The sequence below is a fragment of the Miniopterus natalensis genome, chromosome 2, assembly GCF_054644295.1.
Source record: "Miniopterus natalensis isolate mMinNat1 chromosome 2, mMinNat1.hap1, whole genome shotgun sequence".
Taxonomy (NCBI): domain Eukaryota; kingdom Metazoa; phylum Chordata; class Mammalia; order Chiroptera; family Miniopteridae; genus Miniopterus; species Miniopterus natalensis.
In genome coordinates this window covers 184,961,787-184,987,428 of record NC_142082.1, presented here as the reverse complement: position 1 = coordinate 184,987,428, position 25,642 = coordinate 184,961,787, and the positions used below count along the sequence as shown (strand labels likewise).

General features: G+C 41.6%; 1 protein-coding gene across 2 annotated transcripts in view; it reads right to left on the bottom strand.

Annotated features, from left to right (window-relative positions):
• The window catches only part of ATXN10 (ataxin 10), a 122,512-nt gene that overhangs the window by 82,020 nt on the left and 14,850 nt on the right, over window positions 1–25,642 (bottom strand). For both annotated transcript variants that reach the window (XM_087814978.1, XM_087814979.1), the window contains exons 2-5: window positions 24,445–24,636; window positions 22,901–22,983; window positions 12,609–12,705; window positions 9,946–10,104 (exon numbers count right to left, since the gene is read on the bottom strand). In XM_087814978.1, the coding sequence (XP_087671104.1) occupies window positions 9,946–10,104; window positions 12,609–12,705; window positions 22,901–22,983; window positions 24,445–24,636 (531 nt within the window). The remainder of the gene's footprint in view (window positions 1–9,945; window positions 10,105–12,608; window positions 12,706–22,900; window positions 22,984–24,444; window positions 24,637–25,642) is intronic.

Genomic DNA, 25,642 nt, shown 5'->3' with positions numbered 1-25,642 from the left:
CTTCTATCAATGACTGAAAGCGGGTGTTAAAATCTCCAACTCTCACTTCCAATTCTGGCCATCATGAATAACAATCTACCCTCCTACCTTAACTATAAAAAAAAGATAAAATACATCAAACAACAGTTTTCAGACAATCGAAAACTGACCCAAGTCAATCAGGTTGTGAAAATAGAACACAAAATATTCTAATAAAAGTGTCATAAATATGATTTGATCAGTGTGTTTACACAATCCTTAAAGCCCAGTTAGCAGACTGAGAGCCATTACTGAAGGAAGGAGTTAGTTGCACAGCTGGAATGTGCTGAAGAAGTGGAGCTTGAACTGAGGTTTTCCACATACAGGGGCGGGGAGGGTGCAGCAATGAGGAAAGGACGAAGGAAGGCAAGGCAGGTGTCGTGTCACTGTGACCACTGGCATCGTCTGAAGCAAAAGTGAAAGCAGTTTCATACTTGGACCTTTATGTCAAGATAAAGTCCAAGTGAGTTAAACACTTAAACGTCAAAACTGAAATGACAATACTGGAACACGGCACTAGAAGAAAACCTGAGTAGAGGAAAGGCTGTTACAGCTATTATCAAAAATCTGTAACATTAAAAAAAGACTGACAAATTCGTCTACTAAAAAATCAAAAATTTTATATGAAAAGGTACCACAAAACAAATTTAAAAAGAAAAAAATGTTTACATTTTATTTCCAACAAAGGGCTAATATTCCTAATTTAGGAAATATTCCTACATATATTTTAAAAAAAAAGAAAAAAGACTGACATCCTACTAAGGAGAATGGGTAAAGAAAAATGAGAACGCACATAAAAGAAAAATAGGCCCTTCAACATATAAAAAATAAAGAATAAAACTACTATTTTAAACCTTGGCAGGACCTGCAAATCTAAAACCTGGACAGCACACTCAGTCAGCAATGATGTGAAAAACCAGGTCCTCCGAGGGATGTGTGGATGGCACAACCTCTATGAAAGACAGCTTGGAAGAGTTTGTCGGATTCGGGAAGCACACCCCTCTGAGCAGTAACTGCACTCGTGAATTTACCCGACAATCATACCTGCCCATATGCAATATGACAGATGCGTGAACAAGGCTATTCACTGCAACGAGAAATTGGAAACAGCCTAAATGTTCACCAATAAAGGACTGAGTAAATAAATCCTCACATTCGTACACTGGAAGACAAAAGATAGAGGACGTCCTTTACACAATGATATGGAAGGATCTCAAAAATGCAAAGGGAGCGAGAGCTTAGCAGTATGGGACGGGCTTGGAGGAACGGGGCGGACGGTGGGGAGGGAAACTGCACGTGGATATTTGAACGACGTGAATGTGTATCAAAATATTAAATATGTGCTTTAAGTAATATGTCTAGGCAAAGTTATCTCCATTTCTTTCTGTTTAATAAATATTCTCCAAAGAGTGAAAGTACTGCCGAATCTTGGCGGGAAAACCAGTCAGGTGACACTGCTGGCTCCTCAGGTGTCAATGGTGGAGAACTCAGCTAAGTTTTATCTGAACAGCAGCTATTTCTAGGCAGGCAAAGTTCAGTCATTTTCTAAACAATTTTATAGTAAGTCTCTACCTCCCTTCTCAAACAGACAAAGACAAACAGAAAGAAAAGATGAATTCACTTCACCTATCATGGCAACACAAAATTCGGCTTATCTAAAATCTGTCCAAACCTGGTCACTGAAATGCAAGGAGCATCTGTGTGCACAAACCATGTCCCAGACAGCACTGCCAAATCTGTCTTTCATCTCCTCCCCTGCACTCAAGTCATCCTTCAACTCTGAGGTTAAGTCTCATGTTGTGTGGAAACCTAGCTCCTAGCCTGGCCTTGCTTTTCCCCCTCACCCCACAAATCTCATCCTAAAGTCTCATCAGCCCTCCTTGCTCAGCATGTTCTGTCTATTCATTTCTCTTCACCCCCATGGCTACCACCTTCACCTAAAATACCACCACCTCTTACCTGGGCGACAACAACTGCCCCCTAACAGGTGTCCCAACCTCCATTCTTGCCCTGCCCTCATCCAGGTCAACATCTGAACAGCAGCCAGAGGGGTCTTTTAAACGTAAGCCAGGCTGTTGCATAAAACACCCCCATCACCTCCTGTGGCAGAGTAAAATCAAGGCCTTTTCCTGTTCACAAAGCCCTATGTGACTGGCCTCCAGTTACCTCTCGGACTGCACATGCTACTATTTTCTCCGTCACCCATGCTGCTGTAACCATCCTGGGCTCCCTAGTCTTGCAACAGAGACCTGTGCTGTGGGCCTGTGCACCAGGATAGTCACTTCCCAATGTGCCCCCACCTTTACCCACGGACTTTCCAATGGTGGGCTACCTAGCTCTCGGATCAAATGTCACCAACGCAGAAAACTCCTGACCTCAAAATTTTAAAGTGGCGCCTAGTCACTCAGTGTCACATCTCCTCACCTGAGTACTTCATTAGGTCTGATGCTCTTCCTTGTTATTTTTTCATTGTCTGTCCTCTCCTCTAATCGCATTTAAATTACCACCAATAAAATGCAAATATGACACACACAGCGTTTACTGTGTGCCACGCTCCATTCTAAGGGACAGCTTAGTGCACAACATGCTGTGTATTTTTCTTCAAAGCATTTACATAACTTTTTGATAGATTTGGGGTTTTTTGTTCATTATCTGTCTCTCACTAAAAAGTACTATCTTAATAATCTTGAATCTCCAGTGTCATGAACAATACCTGGCACACGTCAATCAATAATTCATGAATTATTTATGTATAAAGGAGCACCTATAAGTTTTCTGAGTACCTAGAAGCCCGCACAGAATGGGAGCGATTCCTATACCGTAGGTTCTCAGAGACAAAAGCAAGTCACATCCTCATGAAAAGAGCAATGACTCCCTGCACGGGGCCAGCCCCGTCCTGTCATGATGGGCAGTGCTCTTAGCAATGTCCTTGAGGCAGGCTCCAAAACAGACAGGGCACAGCCGCCTGGGCAGCTTCAGCACTGCTCCCGTGTGAGCCAGACCCTAGCCAGGGAGGCATAGACGGGCAGCTTTCAGACTGGCAGGAGCAGCTCAGGGGAAGCTCGGAGAGCACCTGCAGAGGCAGATAGACTGTTCACCTCTTGGGTGAACCTCCTAAGTTTTCTTTTGCACTTGTGAGATCCCAGATAAGTACTGAAAGACACTGACATCCAGTTCACACTCAATGTGTTACCAGTCAAATGCAAAACCACATGCTTTAAAAGTCACCAGAACAGAAGACTGGCTCATCTACTCTAACCAAACATAATATAAAAGGCAAGGTCACCAGAGCAAAGGCAGGAATGACACCTTCCCATGACACTCCTTAAAAAAAGGTGCAGCACCACCATTCAAGGCCCAGCAGACAGCAAGTCAGGCAGGTCTGCTACCCAACAGTCCTTGTGCCAAACCAAACACTCAGTGAGCTTGCAACTAGCACCACACACCTTTTAACAAACTGTGGGACGTGAACTTCAAAAGTCTGAGAACTTCAAATCTAAATCAATACCTTCACTTTAGAAATAAGGAAAGAGAGGGCGCGGAAGCTGAGTGTCTGGTGAAACGCTGCGCACAGCTTCCTGGCTTCGTGGGCCTCCTAGAGTGTCCCTGTTGCAGAGCCTGGGCTCTGCTCAAGCAGCTGCTCTGGGAAGAGGTTTCAGGTGACCGCAAACCTGAGTTAGGCCTGGTTCTTCATGTCGCCCATCTTCAGTTCCAAATGGGCAAAGGTTCACTCTCATTCACTCTCTTTCATTCAATAAACAGGAAGCGTCTACTTGTGAGTGAAGAGCGGCATTTTGACTTCCACTTTGGAACTATGTATTTAGAGGACAACAACTGTTACATTCGGTTTACAAACATATCAGAAGAAGGTGTTCTGTGTGGACACCTCTACAAACACTGGGAATTGTCTGCTATACCACCTCGCAGCCTAACACTCACTGTAAAACACTGACTGTACGTAACACAACACACAGCAACGACGACGGAATGCTCTTCCAGCATCTCAAAGATGGCGTGTAAGTGGCTGTCAATTATGCGCAAGTTTTTATGTGGCAGTTGCATGGATTATTTTTCTAAATATAATACATACACTCTCCACTCCCTGGTGCTGCATAAGTTACAAATAAATTCTCAATTTTCAGTGAGAATTCACTGCATTTACTTTCTTACCAAATCTCCACTCAAGAGAAACCACAGATGAAAACTTACAACAAAGAGACCTACTCATGTTCCATATTTTCTAAGTTACACGCTTGAAATTTGTGATTAAATTTTCTTGTAGAACTATTTCTGTAAATTCAGAAACCTTGTGGTAATATTGTATGAGGGAGGCGGGGTCCCACTAATCTAAAACCTAAAATGCCAAAGGACATCAAGTAATAAATACTCCAACTCTGTAGAAAGTAAAACTGTCTCGGGGGAGTGTCAGAAATGCATCTATCCACAGGCAGCAGGAGTGGAAGGGGCATCAGAGAAACACACCTTTATACTCTAAAAAGAAAAAAACAGAGATGTGACCCTGTCCACGCCCTGGGTTGCAAGTGTGCTCCTGAGTTCTCCCCGTCGGTGCCAGTGGCGGGTGCTGGGGGGCCTGGTCCCCCCCCCCAATCACTTTCTGCCTCTGGTGCCAGAGTGGACCCACCCTAGGCAGTTGGAGGCAGAGCTGTTTAATAGGGAAATTCCTCATTTAAATGTGATTACAGAGCAGCCAGGTTCACAAAGCAGGCTAATGCCAAGCACTGCCCACACTGGCCAAAGGCCAAAGTGCATGAGGTCCCTCTTCCCATCTCTCTCTCATTTATAACTGAGAAGCATGTGAACAGTTACAAGTAGATTAACCATTATTTGCATTACAGTGTTTATATACCAGATAGAAGGGAGTAAAAGCCATCTGACGATCAAGGAGCACAGGGAAAAAGACCATTAAAAGTGACTATGGCACTGGGAAACAGGTAACCCTAAAGTGAGAGTGTGCCACTTACTCTCTCCATTTCCACACGTGGTATACAATATCATAGCCAGACTTGTAACATAAATAAAATCTATTTCACTGACTGCAAAAACCTGGAAAATGTTCTTGCACCTGATTGAGTGAAGAATTTCATTTAAACACACTCTTGAATACGAATGCCACTGTCCTGTTTGCTTTGAGATCTGGGAACTCCACCCAAAGCTGCTTTATACAGCCACCTGGGCAAAGCTCACAGAGCTGCTACAGCAAATAACCCCTTGCTCCTGTTAGTTAAACAACATGTAGGAACCATCAGCCTGATGATTCAATGGCGATGCTGCTTCTACTGAAAAACAAGTGAGATAAAAATCTCTGAAAAAAATATACTAGTTGGATCCCCTGAATGCTACACTTGCAAGGCCCAGATGAAATGTGGCTCATTACACACAAGAGCATTTCTGCCACCCTTCCTTTACTACCCCACTAGAGAGAAGCAGATGTTTTAAGGGTGACCAGCACACATTTTAGCCTGAAAGAGCAGGGCTTGGGTCTCAGTCCTAACCCCACCGGCAGTGGACACTGGACATGTGTCCACCCTCTCAGCACCAGTGTCCAGTTTCTCCAGCTTCTAGTAATAACATCAGAATGCACCTCCAACCAAATAAGAGAAATCAACTAATATTTAACTTTGAAAGCAGAACAGACAATGAAAATGACTCGTTTACTATCAAACACTGAGTTCTTATAGATATCTGCCATTTTTTCCCCTAATGTCCCTTTTTCCTTCTCTGAACAACAGAAATGTTTCCTTTCAAGAATGAACCCAAACCTGCCAGCTGGGGCTCAGTCCCACAGCTCCAAAAGCTCCACCACAGAAGCGAGCACATGACCCCCTCGGCCCTGGAAAAAGTGGCTGACCCGGGGATGAGAACATGAACCTAAGAGGGCCACTTGCACATCCTGCAAAGATCTGGCGGGTTAACTTTCTCCTGTAGGATACCTCTTTGTTGAATTCCCAAACTTATCAATGTATTTGCCAAGCAATGTTTACAAAAAAAAATTTTTCCTTACATCCTAAAGTATTCCAACATGTCATAGAAAGATGTACACACAGAAAGTCACAGGTTGCATTCCACATGCAACTGGAAGTCAGAGTTGTGTGTAGACATCTTGGGAAGCACATTTAACAGACCACACCACACGACAGTGTAAACAGCCTTTCGGTGCACTGGGAAACCAAAACCTACGCGTGCCTCGCTGTTCTGCAGGGGTCTGGACCCAACCCACAGCACCTCTGCAATACACCTACGCATGTTCTAGAGAAGGCTGAGCTGAACCCTCTGGACTGAGAACCAGATAAGCTGAGGCAACTGAAGGCCAAGGAAACCATCACCCAACTTATTCAACAAATATGACATAGCAGGTACTTTCTCCATAAAGGGCCACATAGTAAATATTTGAGACTATGTGGGCCAAAGTCTCTGCCACTCGGTCTGTCATTGTAGCCTGAAAGCTGCCACAGACAATACATAAATTAATGAGTATGGCTTGTACCAATAAAAATGTATTTATTATAAAAAATGTAAGTATTATAAAAACAGGCCATGGGCTGGATTTGGTCCATGGACCCTAGTGTGCCAACACGTTCTCATGACCAATTACAGGGCACTGTGGGGCTAGTCTTATTACCCAGCAACAAACAAACAAACAAGAAAGTAAAATAGGTACGTTTCCGTAGTGATGAGTGCTGCTAAAGAAACCAGGAAGGAAAGCAAAGAGGTAGATTTAGGATAACTCCATTTAACGTGAGGCGCCAGGAAGGTCTCTCTGAAGAGAGTGTGAGTAAAGACCTGCAGGAAAGGGCCGTGCAAAGGAGGAGCAGCAAGTGTCAAGATTCAGGAGAGAAACAAAGTCAGGCATTCAAAGAAAAGCAGCGAGACCACTGGAAGTAATGAGCAAGGGGAAGGTGGTCAGAAATGAAATGAGGTTAGTCAGGAGCCAAGACATGACAGTAGTTCGAATTTGCTCCTCGGTGCCATGGGAAGCCACCAGAGGCTTTATTTAAGCAAGAGAGTGGCAAACACTATAGCAGATTTGTAAAAGGCCACCCTGGGTACTGTGTGGTGATTCAGAGGACACCTGAGAGGCAGAAAGGTGAGAGAGTTCCAGCCGTCGTCTCTCTACGTAAGATGGTGCCTAGAGTTGTCGCAGCAGAGAGGGTGTGGAACAGGTGACCTTTGGAGCACCGTCTGCAGACGGGCTGATGGGTGCAAGTGGGTGAGAGTAAGAGAAGCAAGACTGGACTCTCAGGTTCGGGGTTTAAGCAAGGCCTGTGCCTCGGCACAGCGTGAATGGTGACACCGGTCACTGAAACTATAAAGACTGGCAGAGCAACAGCAGGCTCTGAGGGTGGGGAAATGGAAAGTCTAATAAGGTTGGGATATCGCTCGCAAGCATGCAATAGGAAGGTGTACACATAAGTCTGGAGCTCTGGTGAGAGGCCAAGGCCAGATGTGTACATTTGGAAATCATCAACCTAGAAAGCATTTTAAGCTGTGGAACTAGGTAAGATCGCCCAGGAATGAGCAATGATAGAAAAGGGGCCTGAAGACTGGCTGCGGGTCGCGTCAACTTTGGGCAGATATAGAGAACAGGCTCTAGCAACAGAGGCAGTAAGGGAGGGTGCCTAAGAGTGAAGCCAGCACAGGAGGGAAAGGAGACACAGGGAGCCAGTACCGACAAGGTCTGTCAGCCCTGGACCCACTGTGCCTAAAACTCCAGTAACTCTAGGGCTTTTCAGTTTTGTAGGCCAGTAAGTTCCCTTCTGTGCATGTGCCATCTGAGCTGGGCTGCCGGCACTTAAGACTTGGAAGAATCATGACTAAAGTCATGCCTGTCACATGGCAGGTATTTTTTTTTGTTAAGGCTGCAAGAACATACAACACTAAATCCTGCCATTGGGGAGCTCACAGTCCCACAAACAAGTGCTATATGCTATGAAATATAAGTGCACAGGAGAACAGAAGAGAGGGAGCAGATTCAAACAACAATAGGAAGGACAGTTATATTTATCTCCCTAATATCTATAGTTAAAGAAATACTTGAATATATATGCAAAAGGCAAGAAACATCCCTAGAGCAAAGGAGATAGGAATCTGGGAGTGAAACTTTGTCATGCAAAATAAATCAACTGGATAACTCAAATTTGACCCAAAAGTAATAATCCACTCACAGTTATGAATTTGTTTTGTAGTGAAACTGTGTAAGTTCAACAAGATGATAAAAGTTTATGCTGAAAGAGGCCCAAACTGCAAGAGCTCATCCCTCACTTTGAATTCAGGCTTCCTCTCGTAACTGATAATTCCAGTTAATATGTGACATAGCATAGAAAGGCAACCCTTAGGCTCAGTGTAACTTTCAACTCTGTCTCTTCTCTACACTGGCTTTGTGACCCTGGTCCAGCTGGTTAACTTGAGTCTCAGGGCTCTCATCTGTACGTGATGGCAAAATACAATCTTGGAAAGGCAGTAACAGGAAAACAAGGCCCCAGGCACACCACACCCCTCAACACAGGGGCAGCACAAGGTAGCCCCCCCCCCCCGCTCTGTAATTCCACACTGACCCCACCTGCTCTTTTCTAACCTACTAACGCACATTTACTGGGCCGTCAGGTTAAGATGGATTCAAATGCCAAAATTCAACCCTTGGATTGATTCCTCCAGAGTTATCTAAGAGCATAAACACATCTTTTACAGCTACAAACAAGAGAAACAAGCATTTTTAGAAGGACATTATCCCAATAATTCAAACTGAGTAGTGCCAAAGCCTTCCTCACCTACGCTTTCCTGTATGAACCAAAACAAAAAGACCCAAGGTTATTGAAACCTTACATTTGTCCCTTTCCAAGAAAAGATACTACACCCATGAACTCTAGCACCATGTCGTTTTGTGCTCACTGTCGGCTATCGCATGTTGAGAAGTGGGAGGGTGAAAAGTGTTTTTTTTCTCTTAATGTTCAGGGATGGGTTCATATTTAACAGTGAAAAGTAACAATTTTGTTGGACGCCTCTGGATATTCTGTGGTCCAAATTTTGTTTACAAAATACACAGTTCCGCTCACATAAGTCAAAGCATTCAGCATACGGACCGCGGAAGAGAGCAGTTAACTACTACTTCCCTTTTCCTGTCTAACCCCATCTAGTGACTTTTCATAATTTAACTTGAACTATGCTGAAGTAGATCTTATATTTTGCCCTTTATGATCTTTTGCCCTTTATTTCATGGTGCTAAAAAATTACAGATGGTTATAATATAGATCCATGGTACTTAACGAGTGAAACAGAATTTGGCCACAGAAAATTTCTTTTAGTAACTTGACTCTAATGATTCATCGTCATGTGAAAACACTTGCAAACTGAGGGAGGTTTTCTAAGTCAAGCACAATAACATATCTATTTTTGTACCAACTTCTGTTTGTGTGCAAATGGTAATTCAAATAAAACAAATGTTCAGAAATATTATTTTTAAATTAGGTATAATTCCAACAGAACAATAACGTTCGCACTAACTGAGGCCAAAACCGGGAAAGTTCATGGCTGTGAAATACAAGTGGGATTACTGGCAGCTCCAGGCTCCCCGCCCGAGACAATCTGGGCCCTAAACACATTGACCACTATGTGGAAAACGGACATAAAACAAGACTGTAAAGAAAACAGGAGAAATGAACTTATAAAGAAATACAACAAAATGTTTGAATTTTATAGTGATGAAAGCATCAATTCCTCAGAAGACGCGGCAATTACAAACATACATACCTCACAACAAAGACCACTGAGAAACTTTTCTTATTTTGTCAATGTATGTTGTTTTAATTTATTGTCCAATTATTATAATTCAAATTTTTACTTAAAGTCTCTATAAGGAAAGTGATCTATCAGGATGTTCTTAAGCAATCAAATTCCTAATGTGATACTCACGGCCATTCTGACTCAGGCTGCTTTTGGTGCGCTTCTACGACATTAATGGCAATATTGAGGTTTTCTTCCAGTTCTTTCATTCTTTCCGAATTAAGAGATGTGAACAAAATCATTGAAGAATAGGCAACAATTTTTTTGTCTGGATGATTTAAGCAGGACCTTCCAAATGAAGATACGAAAGTGTCAGCACGACTGAACATCATGATAAAATATGATAATAGCACATAAATAATAATAATCCCAATAACAAATTCAGTACAGCCCGGCCGGGCGTGGCTCAGCGGTTGAGCCTCAACCTAGGATCCAGGCGATCGGGGTTTGATTCCTGGTCAGGGCACATGCCCGGGATGCGGGCTCGATCCCCAGTAGGGGCGTGTAGGAGGCAGCCGATCAATGACTCTCTCATCATTGATGTTTCTATCTCTGTCTCTCTCTCTCATTTCCTCTCTCTGAAATCAATAAAGATATATTTAAAAAAAAACCACACAAACAAATTCAGTACATAATGAATTTTTAACAATTTAATGAAGAATTACACCACTTTGAAACAAGTACATTGTTTACTATAAAAACAGCAAGTATAAAATTAGTCACAACACAAAGCATCCACTAATAGTTAGGAAGGACAGACTGTTTAAGGGGAAAGTGCTGTACTGGCAAGAAATAAACTTTGGAGTCAAGTGCCTCAGTGTAAAGCCTGGTTCATCCACCTATCGTCTATGTGATCTTAGGAAGGTCTTAATTTTTATGTTATGGGTCATGCATAAGACAGAATTTTATTTTTCATTTAAACTTTGTAATACTCTTCAGGAGAAAGTATTAGCCTTATATTTCAGATAAAAAATGTGATGACTTTATGTGCCCAAAAACACAAAGCCAGTACCAGCCAAAGCTAGAATCTGGTTATACTTGTCTCAGAAACACATCAAGAGTGAAATCACCTAACCCCTTACAGTGTTTTCTGACATAAAAATGGCACCCAATAATGAGAGCCCCTCAGTCTACCTCACCGGGCCTCTGTGAGGATGAGGTAATATATGTCAAGCACCAGGTAAACTGTCATGACTTCTCTGAGCACCTGCACTTGTCAAGAGCCTCTCCTCTATGTTGCTATGACACCTGGATGTATCTAGTTAGGTCTGTTCCTACACTACAATGTGCTCGCCTATTCCATTATCTCCCCCACCACAGCATGAGCTCTTTGGGTATATGAGTATCTCTAAGTTACCCATATGCTGCTCATCTAGCTCAGAACCTGGCAAGACATTAGGCACCCAAGATGTTTTAAAGGAATGAATTCTCAAAAATAAGTAATTTTTTTGCCCTGGCTGGGTGGCTGCTGGTTGGAGCATCATCATCCTGCACACCAAAATATTGCAGGGTGGATTTCTGATCAGGGCACATACTTAGCCTGTGAGTTTGATCCCCAGTTGGGGCACATACAGGAGGCAGCTGATGGATGTTTCTCTCTCACACTGATGTTTTTCTCTCTCCCTCCCTCCCTCTCTCTCTAAAAAAAAAATCAATAAAAATATATCCTCAGGTAAGGATTAAAAACATAATAATAATAATAAGTAATATTTATTTCTGTAGCTTGAATTTCACAATTCTTTCCTTCTACCTAAGCTCAATTATTACTAATCGTACAGGTAACAGACATATATATGCCTTCAACTCTAATTATCTGCAGGGATTTGAGTGGCAGTTATACTCAGTGAGCAAGAAGGAACATGAGAGTTATGTGATGTGAGCACCATACATTGCAGGTGACCCAGAAAAACCTATGCAACTAGGGAAGGCAATGAAGAATGCAGGCAGAGGGGTTATATTCCAGCTCTGCCATTTACCAGCACTAAGCGTCAATTCCCTCATCTGTCCAAACAGGAACAGCACCACTTACCTGCAGGGCTGGGCACAGAACAGGGAAATATACAGATGTACCCAGCTCAGGACATTCGAACAACAGCTGCTGTCCTGCTAATATTGTTGCCACTACCAAAGTCACTCCATTTGGTGGCAACACAGCCAGGATTAGAAACCAGGCCTCTGCTCCCAGACAGAGCTTTTCCCCTTCCCTCTCCTGCCTCCATCACCTGCTCACCTTTTCACTCAATTTCAACTTCTTATGAACTAACAGAGCCGCTCAGAACAAAGCAGGAGGTCACCAGGAAAAGTACCTGAACCAAGCTAGATAAGCAGGCTGGTACCCATACCAACAGGTGTCCACATCCACCAAAACAGCGCTGTGCCAGCACATGGGAAGTGAACAATAAACACGAGTGATTATAACTCACTGCCCACACTTCAATCTTTGATGGCTTTTTTCTTATAAATTATAGTGTCTGCTAAGGACAATATTTCTCATTTTAACCCAAACTTTTATTTTCTTAAAGTGAAGCTGACACACAACAAAAGGCACAAATCAAAAACCAATCCACTTTTAGACACGTATACACCTATGCAATCACCACCCACCTCAGAACCCCAGAAGACATGCTCATGCCCTCTCAGCCAGTATTGAACCCACCACCATGCACCAAGAAAAACCACATTCCTTATTTCTATAAGCAAAGGTTTGTTTTCCTGTTTTTGAACTTCATGTAAATGGAATGATATACCACAGTCTTTTCAGAAGTTAGAAAAACTCTTATCAGTATACTCACAAGAAGAGTTCTGGGAAAGCATGCACCCAAACGATCGCCTGGGAGTCTTCATTCCGTGAGGCAATATTGCCTAAAAACTGCAGGCCACAGCGGAAAGCTAAGAATTTATAAAAGTAAAAAAGATATATGATTAAAAAATCTTTTTAACACAATGAATAAATACATCTTAATAAGAAACATTCCCAATATTAGTAAACAGGAAGTTTCTGTTAGCGTCTTTTAACTATAAAGGTCTCTGGCCACATGAAACTGTGCGTGGCATTACCATTAAAATGCCTTACAAAGCCATGTACTCTACAAAGTTAACTTCTGGAAAAGATTATAAAAGTAAACACAAATATACCTGTAATTACATATTCAGTAATATTACAGTACATATTCCAATATTATGTACTCCAATTTTTAAAATGTTACTCTTACACTAGAGTTTTTAAAGTTAAAGCATGGTAAAAAAGGCAAATACCAGCCTAAAAAGAACATCATAGACCATTTAAAATCAGACATAATAAACTTCAAGGCTAATGCTTAAGGCAAAAAGCATTACAGAGGAATTTTGTAAAAAGTCATTTCAGAATGACTTAATTCACCAGAAAGATTTAGTAACAATTTTAAACTGGAATGACCTCATAACATGTACTCAAATACATAAATAAAAGAAAAACTGACAACACTATAAAGAGAAAAATCAGCAATTAATTTGGGCAATTGTAATACACCTTTCTCAATAACTTAGGGAGTAAGCAGACAAAAATATCAATATATTTAAAAGATCTGAATGTGATTTATTAACCACCTTGTTGACACGTTTAGAATATTTCACCAAATAAAAGTGCAAAATAATAGACAAGCCTTAGTCGGTTTGGCTCAGCAGTTAGTGTCAGCCCACAGACTGAAGGGTCCAGGCTGTGACTCTGGCAAAGGGCATGGACCTCGGTTGCAGGCTTGATCCCCAGCAATAAAGGACAAAATCTAGAATGCTGAAAACACCAGATGCTGGTGAGGCTGTGGAGCAGCAAGAACTCTCTCACTGCGGGTGGGAATGCAAATGGTGCAGCCGCTCTGGAAAAGTTGGGCGATTTCTTAACAAAACTAAACACGCTCTAGCGTACAACCCAGTAATCATACTCCTTGATATTTACCTAAAGGAACTGAAAACTTATGTCCACACAAAAACCTGCACACAAATGTTTATAGCAGCTTTCTTCATAATTGCCAAAAGGTGGAAGCAACCAAGATGTCTTTCAATGGGTAAATGGATAAACAAACTGTGGTACATCCATACAATGGCACAGTATTCAGAGCTAAAAAGGACTTACTTAGCAAGCCGTGAAAAGACAGAGAGGAAACTTAAATGCTTATGACTAAGTGGAAGAGGCCAATCTGAAAAGGCTGCCAACTGTATGATTCCAACTAGATGACACTCTGGAAAAGGCAAAACTATGGAGACAGTAAAAAGAACAGTGGTTGCCAGGGGTTAGGGAGGGAGGGATGAGTCGGCGGGACACGGAGGGCTTTTAGGGCAGTGGAACTACCCTTTATCACACCGCAATGGTGGGTGCGAGTCATTACACAGTGGCCCACACTCACAGAATGTACCACACCGAGAGCGAGCCTGATGTAAACTGCGGGCTCCGGGTGCCACGAGGCGTCGGTGTAGGCTCGTCGATTGTAACAAATGAACTACTCTGGTACCAGGTGTCGATGGTGGGAAAGGTGTGCAGGTCTGGGGGCAGGAGACACATGAGAAATCTCTGTGCCTTCTTCTCAATTCTGCTGTGAACTTAAAGCTGTTCTGAAAAATGAAGTCCCTTAAAAAATTTTTTTTTTAAAAGAATAGTAAAATAAAACTGTTTAGTGACCAAAAAAACCCACAAATGACGACCTAAGTTCAATTCCCAACTTTTAGTGTGAACCTGCACAAGTTACTTAATTTAGTAAGATCTAATTTCCTCATCATATAATGGGGCCGACAGTACCTATTTTGAAAGCTATTGTAAGGATGAAATGTGAACTGCCTAAAAGTGTTGGGCGTGTAGTAGGGAACACATTAAATGCTCACCTGGCCACCCTCTACTAGCACATAATATGGACTTGATAAATGTCAGCTTAAAAGTCAGGTTTTCAAATTTCAAATTAAAACGTGTTTGGTCCTGTGGTCAGAGACTCTAACTGGAAACCTTGAGTGCTTAGGGTATAAATCCTTAAAATAATCTTATTATTGAGACAGGTACTTTCATCCTCATTAGAGAGCACAGGAAACCAAGGCCCACAGAGGTTATCAGTAACTTGACCAAAGGTACACAGTTATAAAGCATCACAACTCTGGATGTATCCCTGTGATCGCAGCAACCCAGTATGGTATGAGTGTTACCTCAAGCTTATCAGAAGCTCTACTCAGTAGTTATATATGAATGTGATTTTAATAAAAAGGAAATTTTTTAAAAACTGCAGCATATACATGCTTCCACTGCAAAACAGTATTTCACCATATCATAGAGGGAAAGACAACCTCAGCAAATTTTAAAAAACTGATATATGAATAGTATTCACTTACCACACTGCAATTACACTAGAAATAAATCCCCCAAATAATTAGAACATCCCCATTGTTTAAAACTAAGAGATATAGTTCTAAATAACCCATGGGGTCAAAAGAGAAATCATAATGAAAATGAAATATTTCAAACATAATGTTAACAAAAATACTACCAACCAAAACTTTTGAGATGCAACTAAAACAGAACAAAGGGAAATTCACAGCTTTAAAATGCACATGCTGGGAAAGATGAATGACGGAAATCAATGAGCTAAGCAGTCTTTTTGTGAAATTATAAACAGAATGGCAAAGTAACACCCCAAAATGAAGGAAGAAAATAAAGATGAAGAGCAAGAAATTATTAAAATTGTAAACAATTTAAGAAAAAGAAGAGAGTATCAACAAACCTAAAATTGATTTCTTTAAGAAGCTCAATACTGATCATCCTTTGGGAAGATTGAGCAAAAGAGAAAAAAGCACAAATAACAAAGAAAATTTTTCAGAAATGAAAAAGAGAACACTGCCATAGATCTTGCAGACATAAAAAAGGAAAACTGTAAAATATTACAAATAACATTATGCCAAAATGCTTTAAAATTTAAATAAAAGAACTGAAACCCTAGAATATAACAAAAACTGACTCTGTAAAATATTCAGGAAAAGCCTGAAGAGTCCCCTAGCCATTACGGAAATTGAACCAGTAGTCAAATACTTTCCCCAAAAGAAAACCCCAGACCAGAATACGGCCAGTTCACATTCAAGGAAAAAAAAATTCCAATTTACACAACTCTTCCAGAGAACACAAAAAGAAGGAGTAGACTCCCAAACCAATTCTTGAGGCTAGCATAACTGTGAGACAGAGTAAGGACGGTATCGGAATGGAAGGTAACACTCACGGTACGAAACAATATGCTAGCAAAATGAATCCAGTAACACTTAACATGACAACGTTGAATTCATACCTGCACTGAAAGCTGCTCTAACATTAGAAATCAAAATTTGTAATTGACCACATCAATCTGTAAAAGACAGAATCATATGATCATCTGAAATACTGCAGAAAACATATTTAATAAAATTTAACACCCATTCATAATTTAAAACTAAACAAAAAAACTCCTAGCCATCAAAGAATAGAAGGGGGCTTCTTTAACCTCAAAGTATCAACACAAAACCCACAGCACACGTTATAATGGGCCGCCAACTGCAGAGAGCGTTCCTTTTGAAAGGGAATGAGCCCAGGTCCTGCTCTTCCCACCCCTGGTCCACGCTGCAGAGATCTCAGTCGGCAGGACAAGAACACAAAGGCCCAAGAAGCAGGAAAGGAGAAACTAAGCTGTCACTTTACCTCCAGCAGGTGAAATGTCATTTCTAATCTATGTGGGAAATATATGTTAAACCTGTAAGTTATCTGAATTAATAAAACAGCTTATAAACATTGCTGGATACAAAGTCAATATTTTAAAATGCATAATATTTCTATATACAAGAAATGAGCAAAAAAAAATCAAGAAAGGACCCCATTTATAAAAGCATCAAACATACAACTACAAATGTATGCCGCTACAAAAATTCTAAAACTAGATATTAAAGTAGAACTAAATAAGTAAGAATTAGACCATGTTCACAGATTAGAGGACTAGAAAGTAAATGCAATTCCAGTCTGAATCACAACCGGGGGGGGGGGGGGGGTGTGTGTGGTGTGTGTGTGTGTGTGTGTGTGTGTGTGCGCGCGCGCGCGCGCTGTAATTTCACACACCACAGGACGTGTGTATGTTTCTGTGTCTATGTACTCTGACAAGACAATGCTGTTCAAAACAATGAGATGAGAGGATTTGTTTTCACAGGACAGTAGCAACTACGGGTAAGACAGTGTGGACCTGGGGCAGAAACAGATAAACAAAACAATAGAACAGAAAACGGAACAGGACAAGAACCAGACTCAGACCTACACTGACATGTGACTAACAACAGGGACGTCACAGCAGACAGCTGAGTAAGAGTCAGTCTTTTCAAATATATAATACTGGGACAACCAGAGGCCAGTAATGGAAAATGGAAACTGGGCTCCTTGCTCACAAAACAGAAATTCAATCCCATGCACTAAACTAAATGTAAAAAAGTCAAAGTAGAAAGGGGTTTTTAAAAAACAAGTGTAGAATAAGATTTTTAAACAAGACACATAAATAATACCCAAAAGGAAAATATTAATAAACTATATATTAATAAACTACATTAAACTTAACACTATTTTTTTCCTCAAGACACCACAAAACAACAACAAAGAAAACTATCCATAGAATCAGAAAAGACACAGAACACAAATGAAACAGGCTTCATATACAGAGTATGTTAAAAGAGCTCTTAGAAATCATTTAAAAAGACAATCAATCTAAATTAAAAAAACCCAAGAACTTGAAAAACACTTAATAAGATAGCCAAAAAGCAAATACACACACATACACACACACGTGAAAAGTGTTCAACCCCATGGGAAAAAGCATGAGATTCTACTACATATCCACCAGACTGGCAAAAATACAGTCAGAAAATACCAAAGTGTTTGTGAGGATGTAATGCAACAGGAACACAAGGGTCTTTAAGGACTTTTACATCCCAGAGCCCAGGAGCCTGTTCCACAGGCTGCGTGCACAATATTTTTGAGTGGGTACCAGTTATCAGTCAGTGCCTCTCAGCTCCAAGTAAGCCTTTCAGCGCCTGCCCTGCAAAAGGAGAGGGGGGCCCTTCAGGTGTGTCTCCACTGTGGGGTGGCAGGGTCAGCCTTGGCAGCAGAGGCGTGGGAGGAGCGCAGGAGGAGCAGGATTTCCTCTCTGGGCTCTGGGGACCACGGCCCAGGCTTCTGCAGTCCCCAGCTCTCTAGCATGGCCTCGCAGTGGCCTCCTGTGGTGTTTCTCTGGTGATTACTCCTGCAGAACCTATTGACCAGCAGTGTCCAACAGCCAGAAACTTCTTAGGAGTGCTTCAAAGCACGTTCCGAGTCATGGTCCCTCCCGGTACCCCATGACAACCTTATAACGGAGGTATTAAGGTTCTGTCCCCTTTACACAAGAGGAGACCAAAGTTCAAATGGTTACTGACTTACTCAGGACATGAAGCTTGTAAGTGGTATCAGTACATCTGGCAAAACAACGTTGGCCCTTCCCAGGGACCGGGATTAAAGCTGACCACGAAAAGGTCAAAAGCCAACAGAAAATCTGAGTTGAAATGAAACTTTTTGCTCCATTAAAGGAATTCCCACCAGGAATCAACTAAGGGACATCTTTAAGGGCAAGTGAACTTCCAAAGACCTTAAACTTTCTAGATCTCTGCTTTGCTAGAAGAGAGAAGCTGGCCTTGGACTGTCCTAGGCCAGAGCCTGGGCCTTTCCTTCAAACCCTGTCTGAGCACTGCGCAGGCTGCTGGCTCCAAAACCTCAAAGGCAGAGCAGCTGTAATGACTGGCAGGGTAAGGGGAGTAACGTGCCGCACCATTCTCTTACTCAGGCTAACCCAACAACTGGTGGTTCAAAGGGGAGCTGCAAAACTGTGGCCAAAAATCAAAACACTGAAATTTAAAAAGTACACAAAGAAAATGAAGAGCCAAGAACCTCAAAACTGAATTAAATTAATATTCTTATCTAAAACAAGGACGCAGGATACAAAACTGCACCTACACATACACACCCATATATTCGAATACTGAAAATGATTAAAAACCAAGCCAAGTGTTTGTTTACTGTCGCCTGCACAGATAGCAATGATTATTTTTCTTTCTACTTTTCAGAGTTTTTAAAAATTACTCTATAATAAAATTATAAAATGTTTATAATTTAAAAAACTCTTTATTTTTAACCTCAAAATAAGTCACAGTTTTAAATGGCATTTATATTTCTACTGAGTATTTTAGAATATTTTAACACTCAAACCTTGTAAAACTGAACATAAAAAAGGGCAACAACGTAAGCTGGTCTGAAAGCCAACTGAGCCAACAACTCATCAGTAACTGTGAATCAGAACACAGTTCTGGGAAGGAAAGGTTTTAAGATGTCCCAGAAACAAGAAAAGAAAACTCCAGACATGGACAAATGACAGTTTACTTTTACCAAACAGCTTATCAAATGATCTTTATGTAAATACTGCGAATGTTACAAAGCCCCTCAAAAATCCCAACATTATTTTTACAGATTAGAAAAGAATAAAAGCCAAAAACAACACCAATAACTCAATTAAAATAACTCATGCTTGTGTTTACACAAAATTTGATGAGCATAATATATTCGTCACACCACTGTAATTATTCTCTGAAAATAATACTCTAAATATTATTTTGACAATGTAATTATAGTTCTTACCTCAAAAGTGGTTAACAAAAAACTGGCACAGATACCCTGCTAAAATTCTACCAAGAACAAGGTTCTCACAGAGAAATAGTCAAAAAATAGTGCACGAACTTCATTAGGAACCAGAATACCTTTTAAAAGACTTATAATAGGTTTGAACTAACATACTGTGAATATTTTTTAAGTTTCATTGTTGAATCCAAATTTCATTGTTGAATTCCAAATTAAATTCAGCAGCCTCATTAGCTGCCTTTTTCAAGAAAGCAGTGAGAAAACTTAGCTTGTTTTCCTTCTTGCCGCAACTCTTGCCTGTAACAAGTTGGAACAGCCTTCCAACTTTGCCTATAACAAGTTCTCCACCTGACACTGACCCAACTGAAGTATTAAATAAACAGATGTTCCATACAGACTGGAAGACACAGTATCATTAACATGGCAATTCTCCCCAAAAGGATCTATAAATTCCACATAATTCCTAGTATCCACAATATATAAGTAACTCTTATAATCTGACAAGAAAAAGACAAACAGCCCAATTAAAAACTGGGCCAAGGACTTGAATAGACATTTCCCCAGTGAGGACTGATGACCAACAAGCACATGAGTTCTTCAATATCACTGATCATTAGGAAAATGCAAATCGAAACCACTTCATACCCACCAGGATGGATATAATCTAAATAAAGGGAAATAAACTTTGGCAAGGATGTGGAGAAACTGGAACTTTGTACATTGCTGGAGAAAATGGTTTGGCTGCTCTGAAAAGGTCTGACAGTTTCTTAAAAATGTAAATCTAAAGTTAACCCAGCAATTCCACTGCTAGGTATCTACCCACAGGAATGGAAGGCAGGTACATGCACATGCATGTATACAGGTGGCTCAATAGCTAAATGGTGGAAACAGCCTGGATACCACCATGAACGAATGGATGGAGAAAGTGGGTATGAGCATTCAGTGCTGTCATTCAGACATTAAAAATAAAGTTCCGATGCACACGACAACATGAATGAACCTCAAAACACATCATGCTAAGTGAAAAAGCCAGACACAAAAGATCTCATAATTTTATGATTTCATTTACAGGAAATAGCCAAAACAGGTAAATCCATAGACAAAACGCAGAACGGTAGTTGCCAGGGACTCAGGGTAGTAGGAAATGGAATACGGCTGCTCAGAGGGCACAGGGTTACCTTCTGGGGCCATGAAAATATCTGCAAGATAGAAGTGGTAGACGTACAACCCTGTGAAAGCACTAAATGCCGCTCAGTTTAGAATGGTTATTTTTATCTTATGTGCATCTCATGTCAATAAAAAAATAAGCTGATATAACTGTAGCTACCTAAATTGTGTACAACCTTCATACACCTAACATAAAACAGGTCTGTAAAGATCCAGTCTCTCTCTAACCAGTGCATATCAGTGACCAGTCAAGCTCACAACCCAACAACCAATGTACTCATCAATTTCAAACGAGTTCATAAAACGTTTCAGAAATCAGCTCCTTTAAATTTTTGGTAGATCATCTGCTTGCTTCAGTGAAGAGAAATTAATCCTGCGAGATGAAATACTCTATCATGTATTGTAAACACTAAGTAACAAATATTTGCAGCAGGTGTGGGAGCGCAGAGAAAGGGATGATGGACCGAGGGCACGTGGAGCCCAGGGAAGGTATCTGAAGATGGAAAACGGGGCTGTATCATACTGATGAAAACGAGAAAAGAGGGAGAGCTGATGAGACGGAGAGAAAGGGGGTAATTTCAGGGGAAGATCACTGGTTAATCACAGTGTCTGCTCGTGGGGCTCTTCCTCCTGGCATCTCATGTCAGGGCACGTCGTCACCAGAGAAATCTGCTGCCCACCATGGCTCCGGCGCTGCCAGGGACACACTACCTACCACATTTGTATTTTTCAGCAATTACAGAGCATAGTCTGTCCTGAGCTCTTTCTGCACAAACTTACCACACACAGACTTCAGAAATAGCTGCCTTTCCACCCAAGGGAGTGAAATCTGTCTTGCTGATTTTTAATCCCCCAAGTTGAGCACTAAGGCTTCCGTTTTATTATAAAACAAAGCAACAAAAATAACTTTCACTTTAAAACTAAATCTTACATCCTATCAATTTTTTGAGAGTATTTGAAAAATTACTGCTGTTTTTAAAAAATTGAGAACAATCTGTAAATTCTTAGATAACTTAATTCAAAAAACAATTACAATTTCCCAAAGGAAGAATTCTAAATCAAACAGAAAGACGCAGGAACTTGAACACATGAGCTTTAAATAAAAACACTAAGAAATCACAGAATAGAATGAGAGTTAAACCAAGCCAGGCAGCACCTCTAACAGCTAATTTAGCCTATTTCACTCGGTGCCTCAGTTTCCCTGCCTGTAGAGAGAGACCATGACCTCCATTCTCTATCCACCTTCCCACAGCAGTGTGCACATTGACATGAAGGTAAGTATGCCTCACTTTACATAAGTATATGCATTAAGAATTGTACATAAATCAATTTATAAATCAAATCATTTTAAATACAGCTGAAGAGTTCTCACTTAAAGAAGTATTTGTTGAATTATGATATAATTTCTTTACTAAAAAGAATTTTTATTTTTAACTACATCTACTTAAAAGCCAGATATTTATATTGAGATTTTCTTAAGTGACTTAAGTTTACCAATAAAGTATTTCATTATTTGGATAAAGATATATTAAAATTCCATGTTTTTAAAATATGATGTTTAGGTAATAACCCTTGTTCAGCGAAGTGTTAATGCTAATAGTTCAAGAATCAAAAACATTCAAAAAAAGTCTAGAAAAGTTTCCTGGCCTTGAAAATAAAAAGCTTGGTTTTTCTCTTAATCCCACATCAGCAGCCACTAACCATCAGCGCTAACTTGCCATTCTGTCACTATACATTTATTTCTTTAACACATTTAGCAACTGGTTCCCCTCAATGGAACACAAGCATCCTGAGGGCAGGGATTTTTTGGTCACTGTTAGGATCACACCCGACACCTAAATCAGCACCTGCATAACAAAGTACCACGGCCGGGGGCCGGGGGCCAGGGGCCTTAAACTATCCAAATGCCTGTCTCACCAGCCAGTGTGGCTCAGTGGCTGAGCATCAACCTATGCTTGCACCCCCCTGCCCCCCCAACTGGGGATGGAGCCTGAAATCCAGGCGTTGTCCTGACTGAGAATCAAACCATGACCTCCTGGTTCACAGGTCGACACTCAACCACTGAGCCAAACCGGCCAGGCTGCTGCAACATTTTTACTGATAATTCTTCAATATCACTAATAAAGTTTCCCTATATCATCACAGAACATTTGCTTTAATGAAGGATGAATACTCAGTGTTTAGTTTCTAAACCATTTTCGAAGATATAAATAATTCATAACATGTGCTGCAGGTTACCTGGCAGCAGGACTTCCGGTTCCACTCGCAGTTCCCGGAAGAGAAGAATCAAGTCCACCGCGACACCGACTGCATCCAAGTTCCTGTGTCACATTGTTCAATGAGACAAAGTTAGACACCCTCCGAGGCCTGCATTTCAAGTGATCCAGAAACAGAGCTGAGCCTGCTGCTGACAGTTCCTGTGGCCAGCAGAATAACAGCCTCCAAAGGTGCTCCATCATGCTCCCCAAGCCTGTGAACAGGTGACCCCACAGGGCAAAGAGGACTTCAGGGTCAGGAGCATATTAAGGGTCCAGAGATGGGGAGTGTGTCCTGGGGTCTCAGGGGGGACAATGGGATCAGGTCTTCCTCTGTAGAAATGGAAAAGTAGCAGCGTACTATTTCTTGAGTTTGTTCTCAGGGTTTCCCAAGACACTGCAGGTCAAGCCCTTGGGTTACAAAGCCTGGTGCTTAGGGTCGATCCTGGGAATGCTCGCTTCCTTCCCTGTGGGCTGGCAAAGCGCTAAGATGACCCTGCCAGCCCACAGCTAGCTTCTGCTCTGAGCTCTCCTCCCCACCCCCATCACACTAGAGAGCCTCCCTGCCTAGAAACAAAAGAAACCTGCCTCTGGCCCACTCTTCCAGCACATAACTAGTTATGTTTTTAAATGTTGACTATTATTATCAAGATTATAATTGATTCTATCCATTTATCTGCAAATGGATGGCAGGTTTGGTTTAGAATTAAAGTTAAACAACTCTAGCTTTTTTCCCCTCTCCTTTCATCTTAAAAATGTCATTAATCATATAGAAGCCTCAGGTATCAGAACTGTCTAAGCAGCGCAGGGCGTCCCTCCAGTGGCTCTGGCCAGCCCGACTTTGCCCATCACGGCAGTGACAGGGAGGCCTGGAGGCTCGTCTATGTTCAAGTTCAGGAAAGAAAGGTGAGCATGCTCTTTGTGGCTTCTGACTTCATCTCAAGTAAGAATTTTTAATAAAAAGCAGATTCCATAAAATCAAAGAGAAAAGATGCTCAGCTCTGGGAGGAGAGAGCAGCATGTCAAAGGACACACATAGCACTGAGCAGTTCTGCTCATCTTTTAACCATGTTACAAAAGTGCAGTGGGCAACTTCACAATCTTCAGGAAATCTTAAGATAAGTCACCTGAGACATTTACAAAACGTGCTCCTTGTTCAAAGTAAGCACAAGGGCCACTGATTAAAACACCTGAAACGAATAAAAACATTTACAACTGAGATAAGAGAGGTCGGAGCTACATATGCACTTAAGAGTCTAGGATCAACGACTCAAAATTAGGTTCTAATCACTGCGCTATGTATAAAACCAAGTACCTCGAAACATATCAATACAAATGAGAAACCTAAATAACCCCTAATGCTAAACAGACTCTGGCAGGTTACACCATTCTGTACTCAGAGTACTTCTCCCCTGGATGACAAGTGAGGCCCAAATGATTCCTAATGGACAGGCCAGTAGGAGAGAAGCGGCAATCACAGACACAGAGGGGAGAGAGAGGCACACATGAAGGGACAAAGGACACTACCTGATGGCGTTCTGGTTCACACAACACTCAATGCAAGCATTTCGGAGGCACCGGAAGCATTCTGTTATTAACTGCAGGCTGGACACCAGGTGTTCCACTCGGGACGGGTCCCTGCAGGCCAGCTCGACAGCGTGAGAAGACCTCTTTAAGATATCCAGGACTCTCTGGAAGATAGTCCGAGGCGCAGTCTCTCTGAAAAGAGACAAAACCATCACAGGCCAGAAAAAATAGCCTAATTCCAAATGTCCTGTTGGGAACACGGCCTGCACTTGTTTCTGTGGGGAGATGGGCTAGGCCTGTCTGTTCCAGCTCCTTAACTTACAACACAAAATAATTACATACATTGAGTGCTACATTCCAGGCACCGTCTTCACTAACCTTTGCATGTGTTATCTCATTGAACCTTTGTATTAAACCAACATTGTCCCCTCCATTTTTAAGGTAACTGAAGTAGAGGGGGTTTAAGCAATGTGCCCATGTCCTCAGGCAATTACTGGCAGAGCCACAGCTCCAACTGCAGCAGTCTGACCTCTGTACCTCCACCCCACAGGCTAACCCTAACCCCACTCTCAGGGGACTATTCGTGCTTTTGGATCTGCCCTTAACCCAAACGGAACAGCTACATTTTATGTTCCAGACAGAGAACATAGCCATGTCCTGTCACCTAAAGTACAATTATGAGAAACAATATTGATGGACTGACTGCCTGGGAGGCAAATATACCATCCATTCTCTAGATACAGAGAAGCTGGCAATGCCTGCTCTGAGTGAGAGTGTATGTGTGTGAGCGTGCACGTATTCATTCAACTACTTGGGGTGGGGGCCGGGCAGAGGGAGAGAAACAAAGAGAGCACTTCTCAGCCGAGAGTGTGCGCCCAGGGGAGAAATGAACCTGTGCTGTCCCCTTGGGCACCTCAGTTCCCACATGCCTCTCATGCCAGGAGCGGGGCCTACACTGACTGTCATTCCAAAGCTATGAAGGTAAGAATTTTTTTGTACAACACAGCACCTAAATGCAAGCCAACTTCCTCATTCCATGCCTCCCTAGAGAAACAGCGCTCTGTTTCACTGTTAGAAGAAATATAGCTGTGCAGGACGACAAGATTCTCGCAGGTTAATTCTGACCAGGTGAATGTTCTGCTCTCATCCTGCAATCACAGCACCCTATCATGTCATCCTGGATTCAGCCAGACCATCA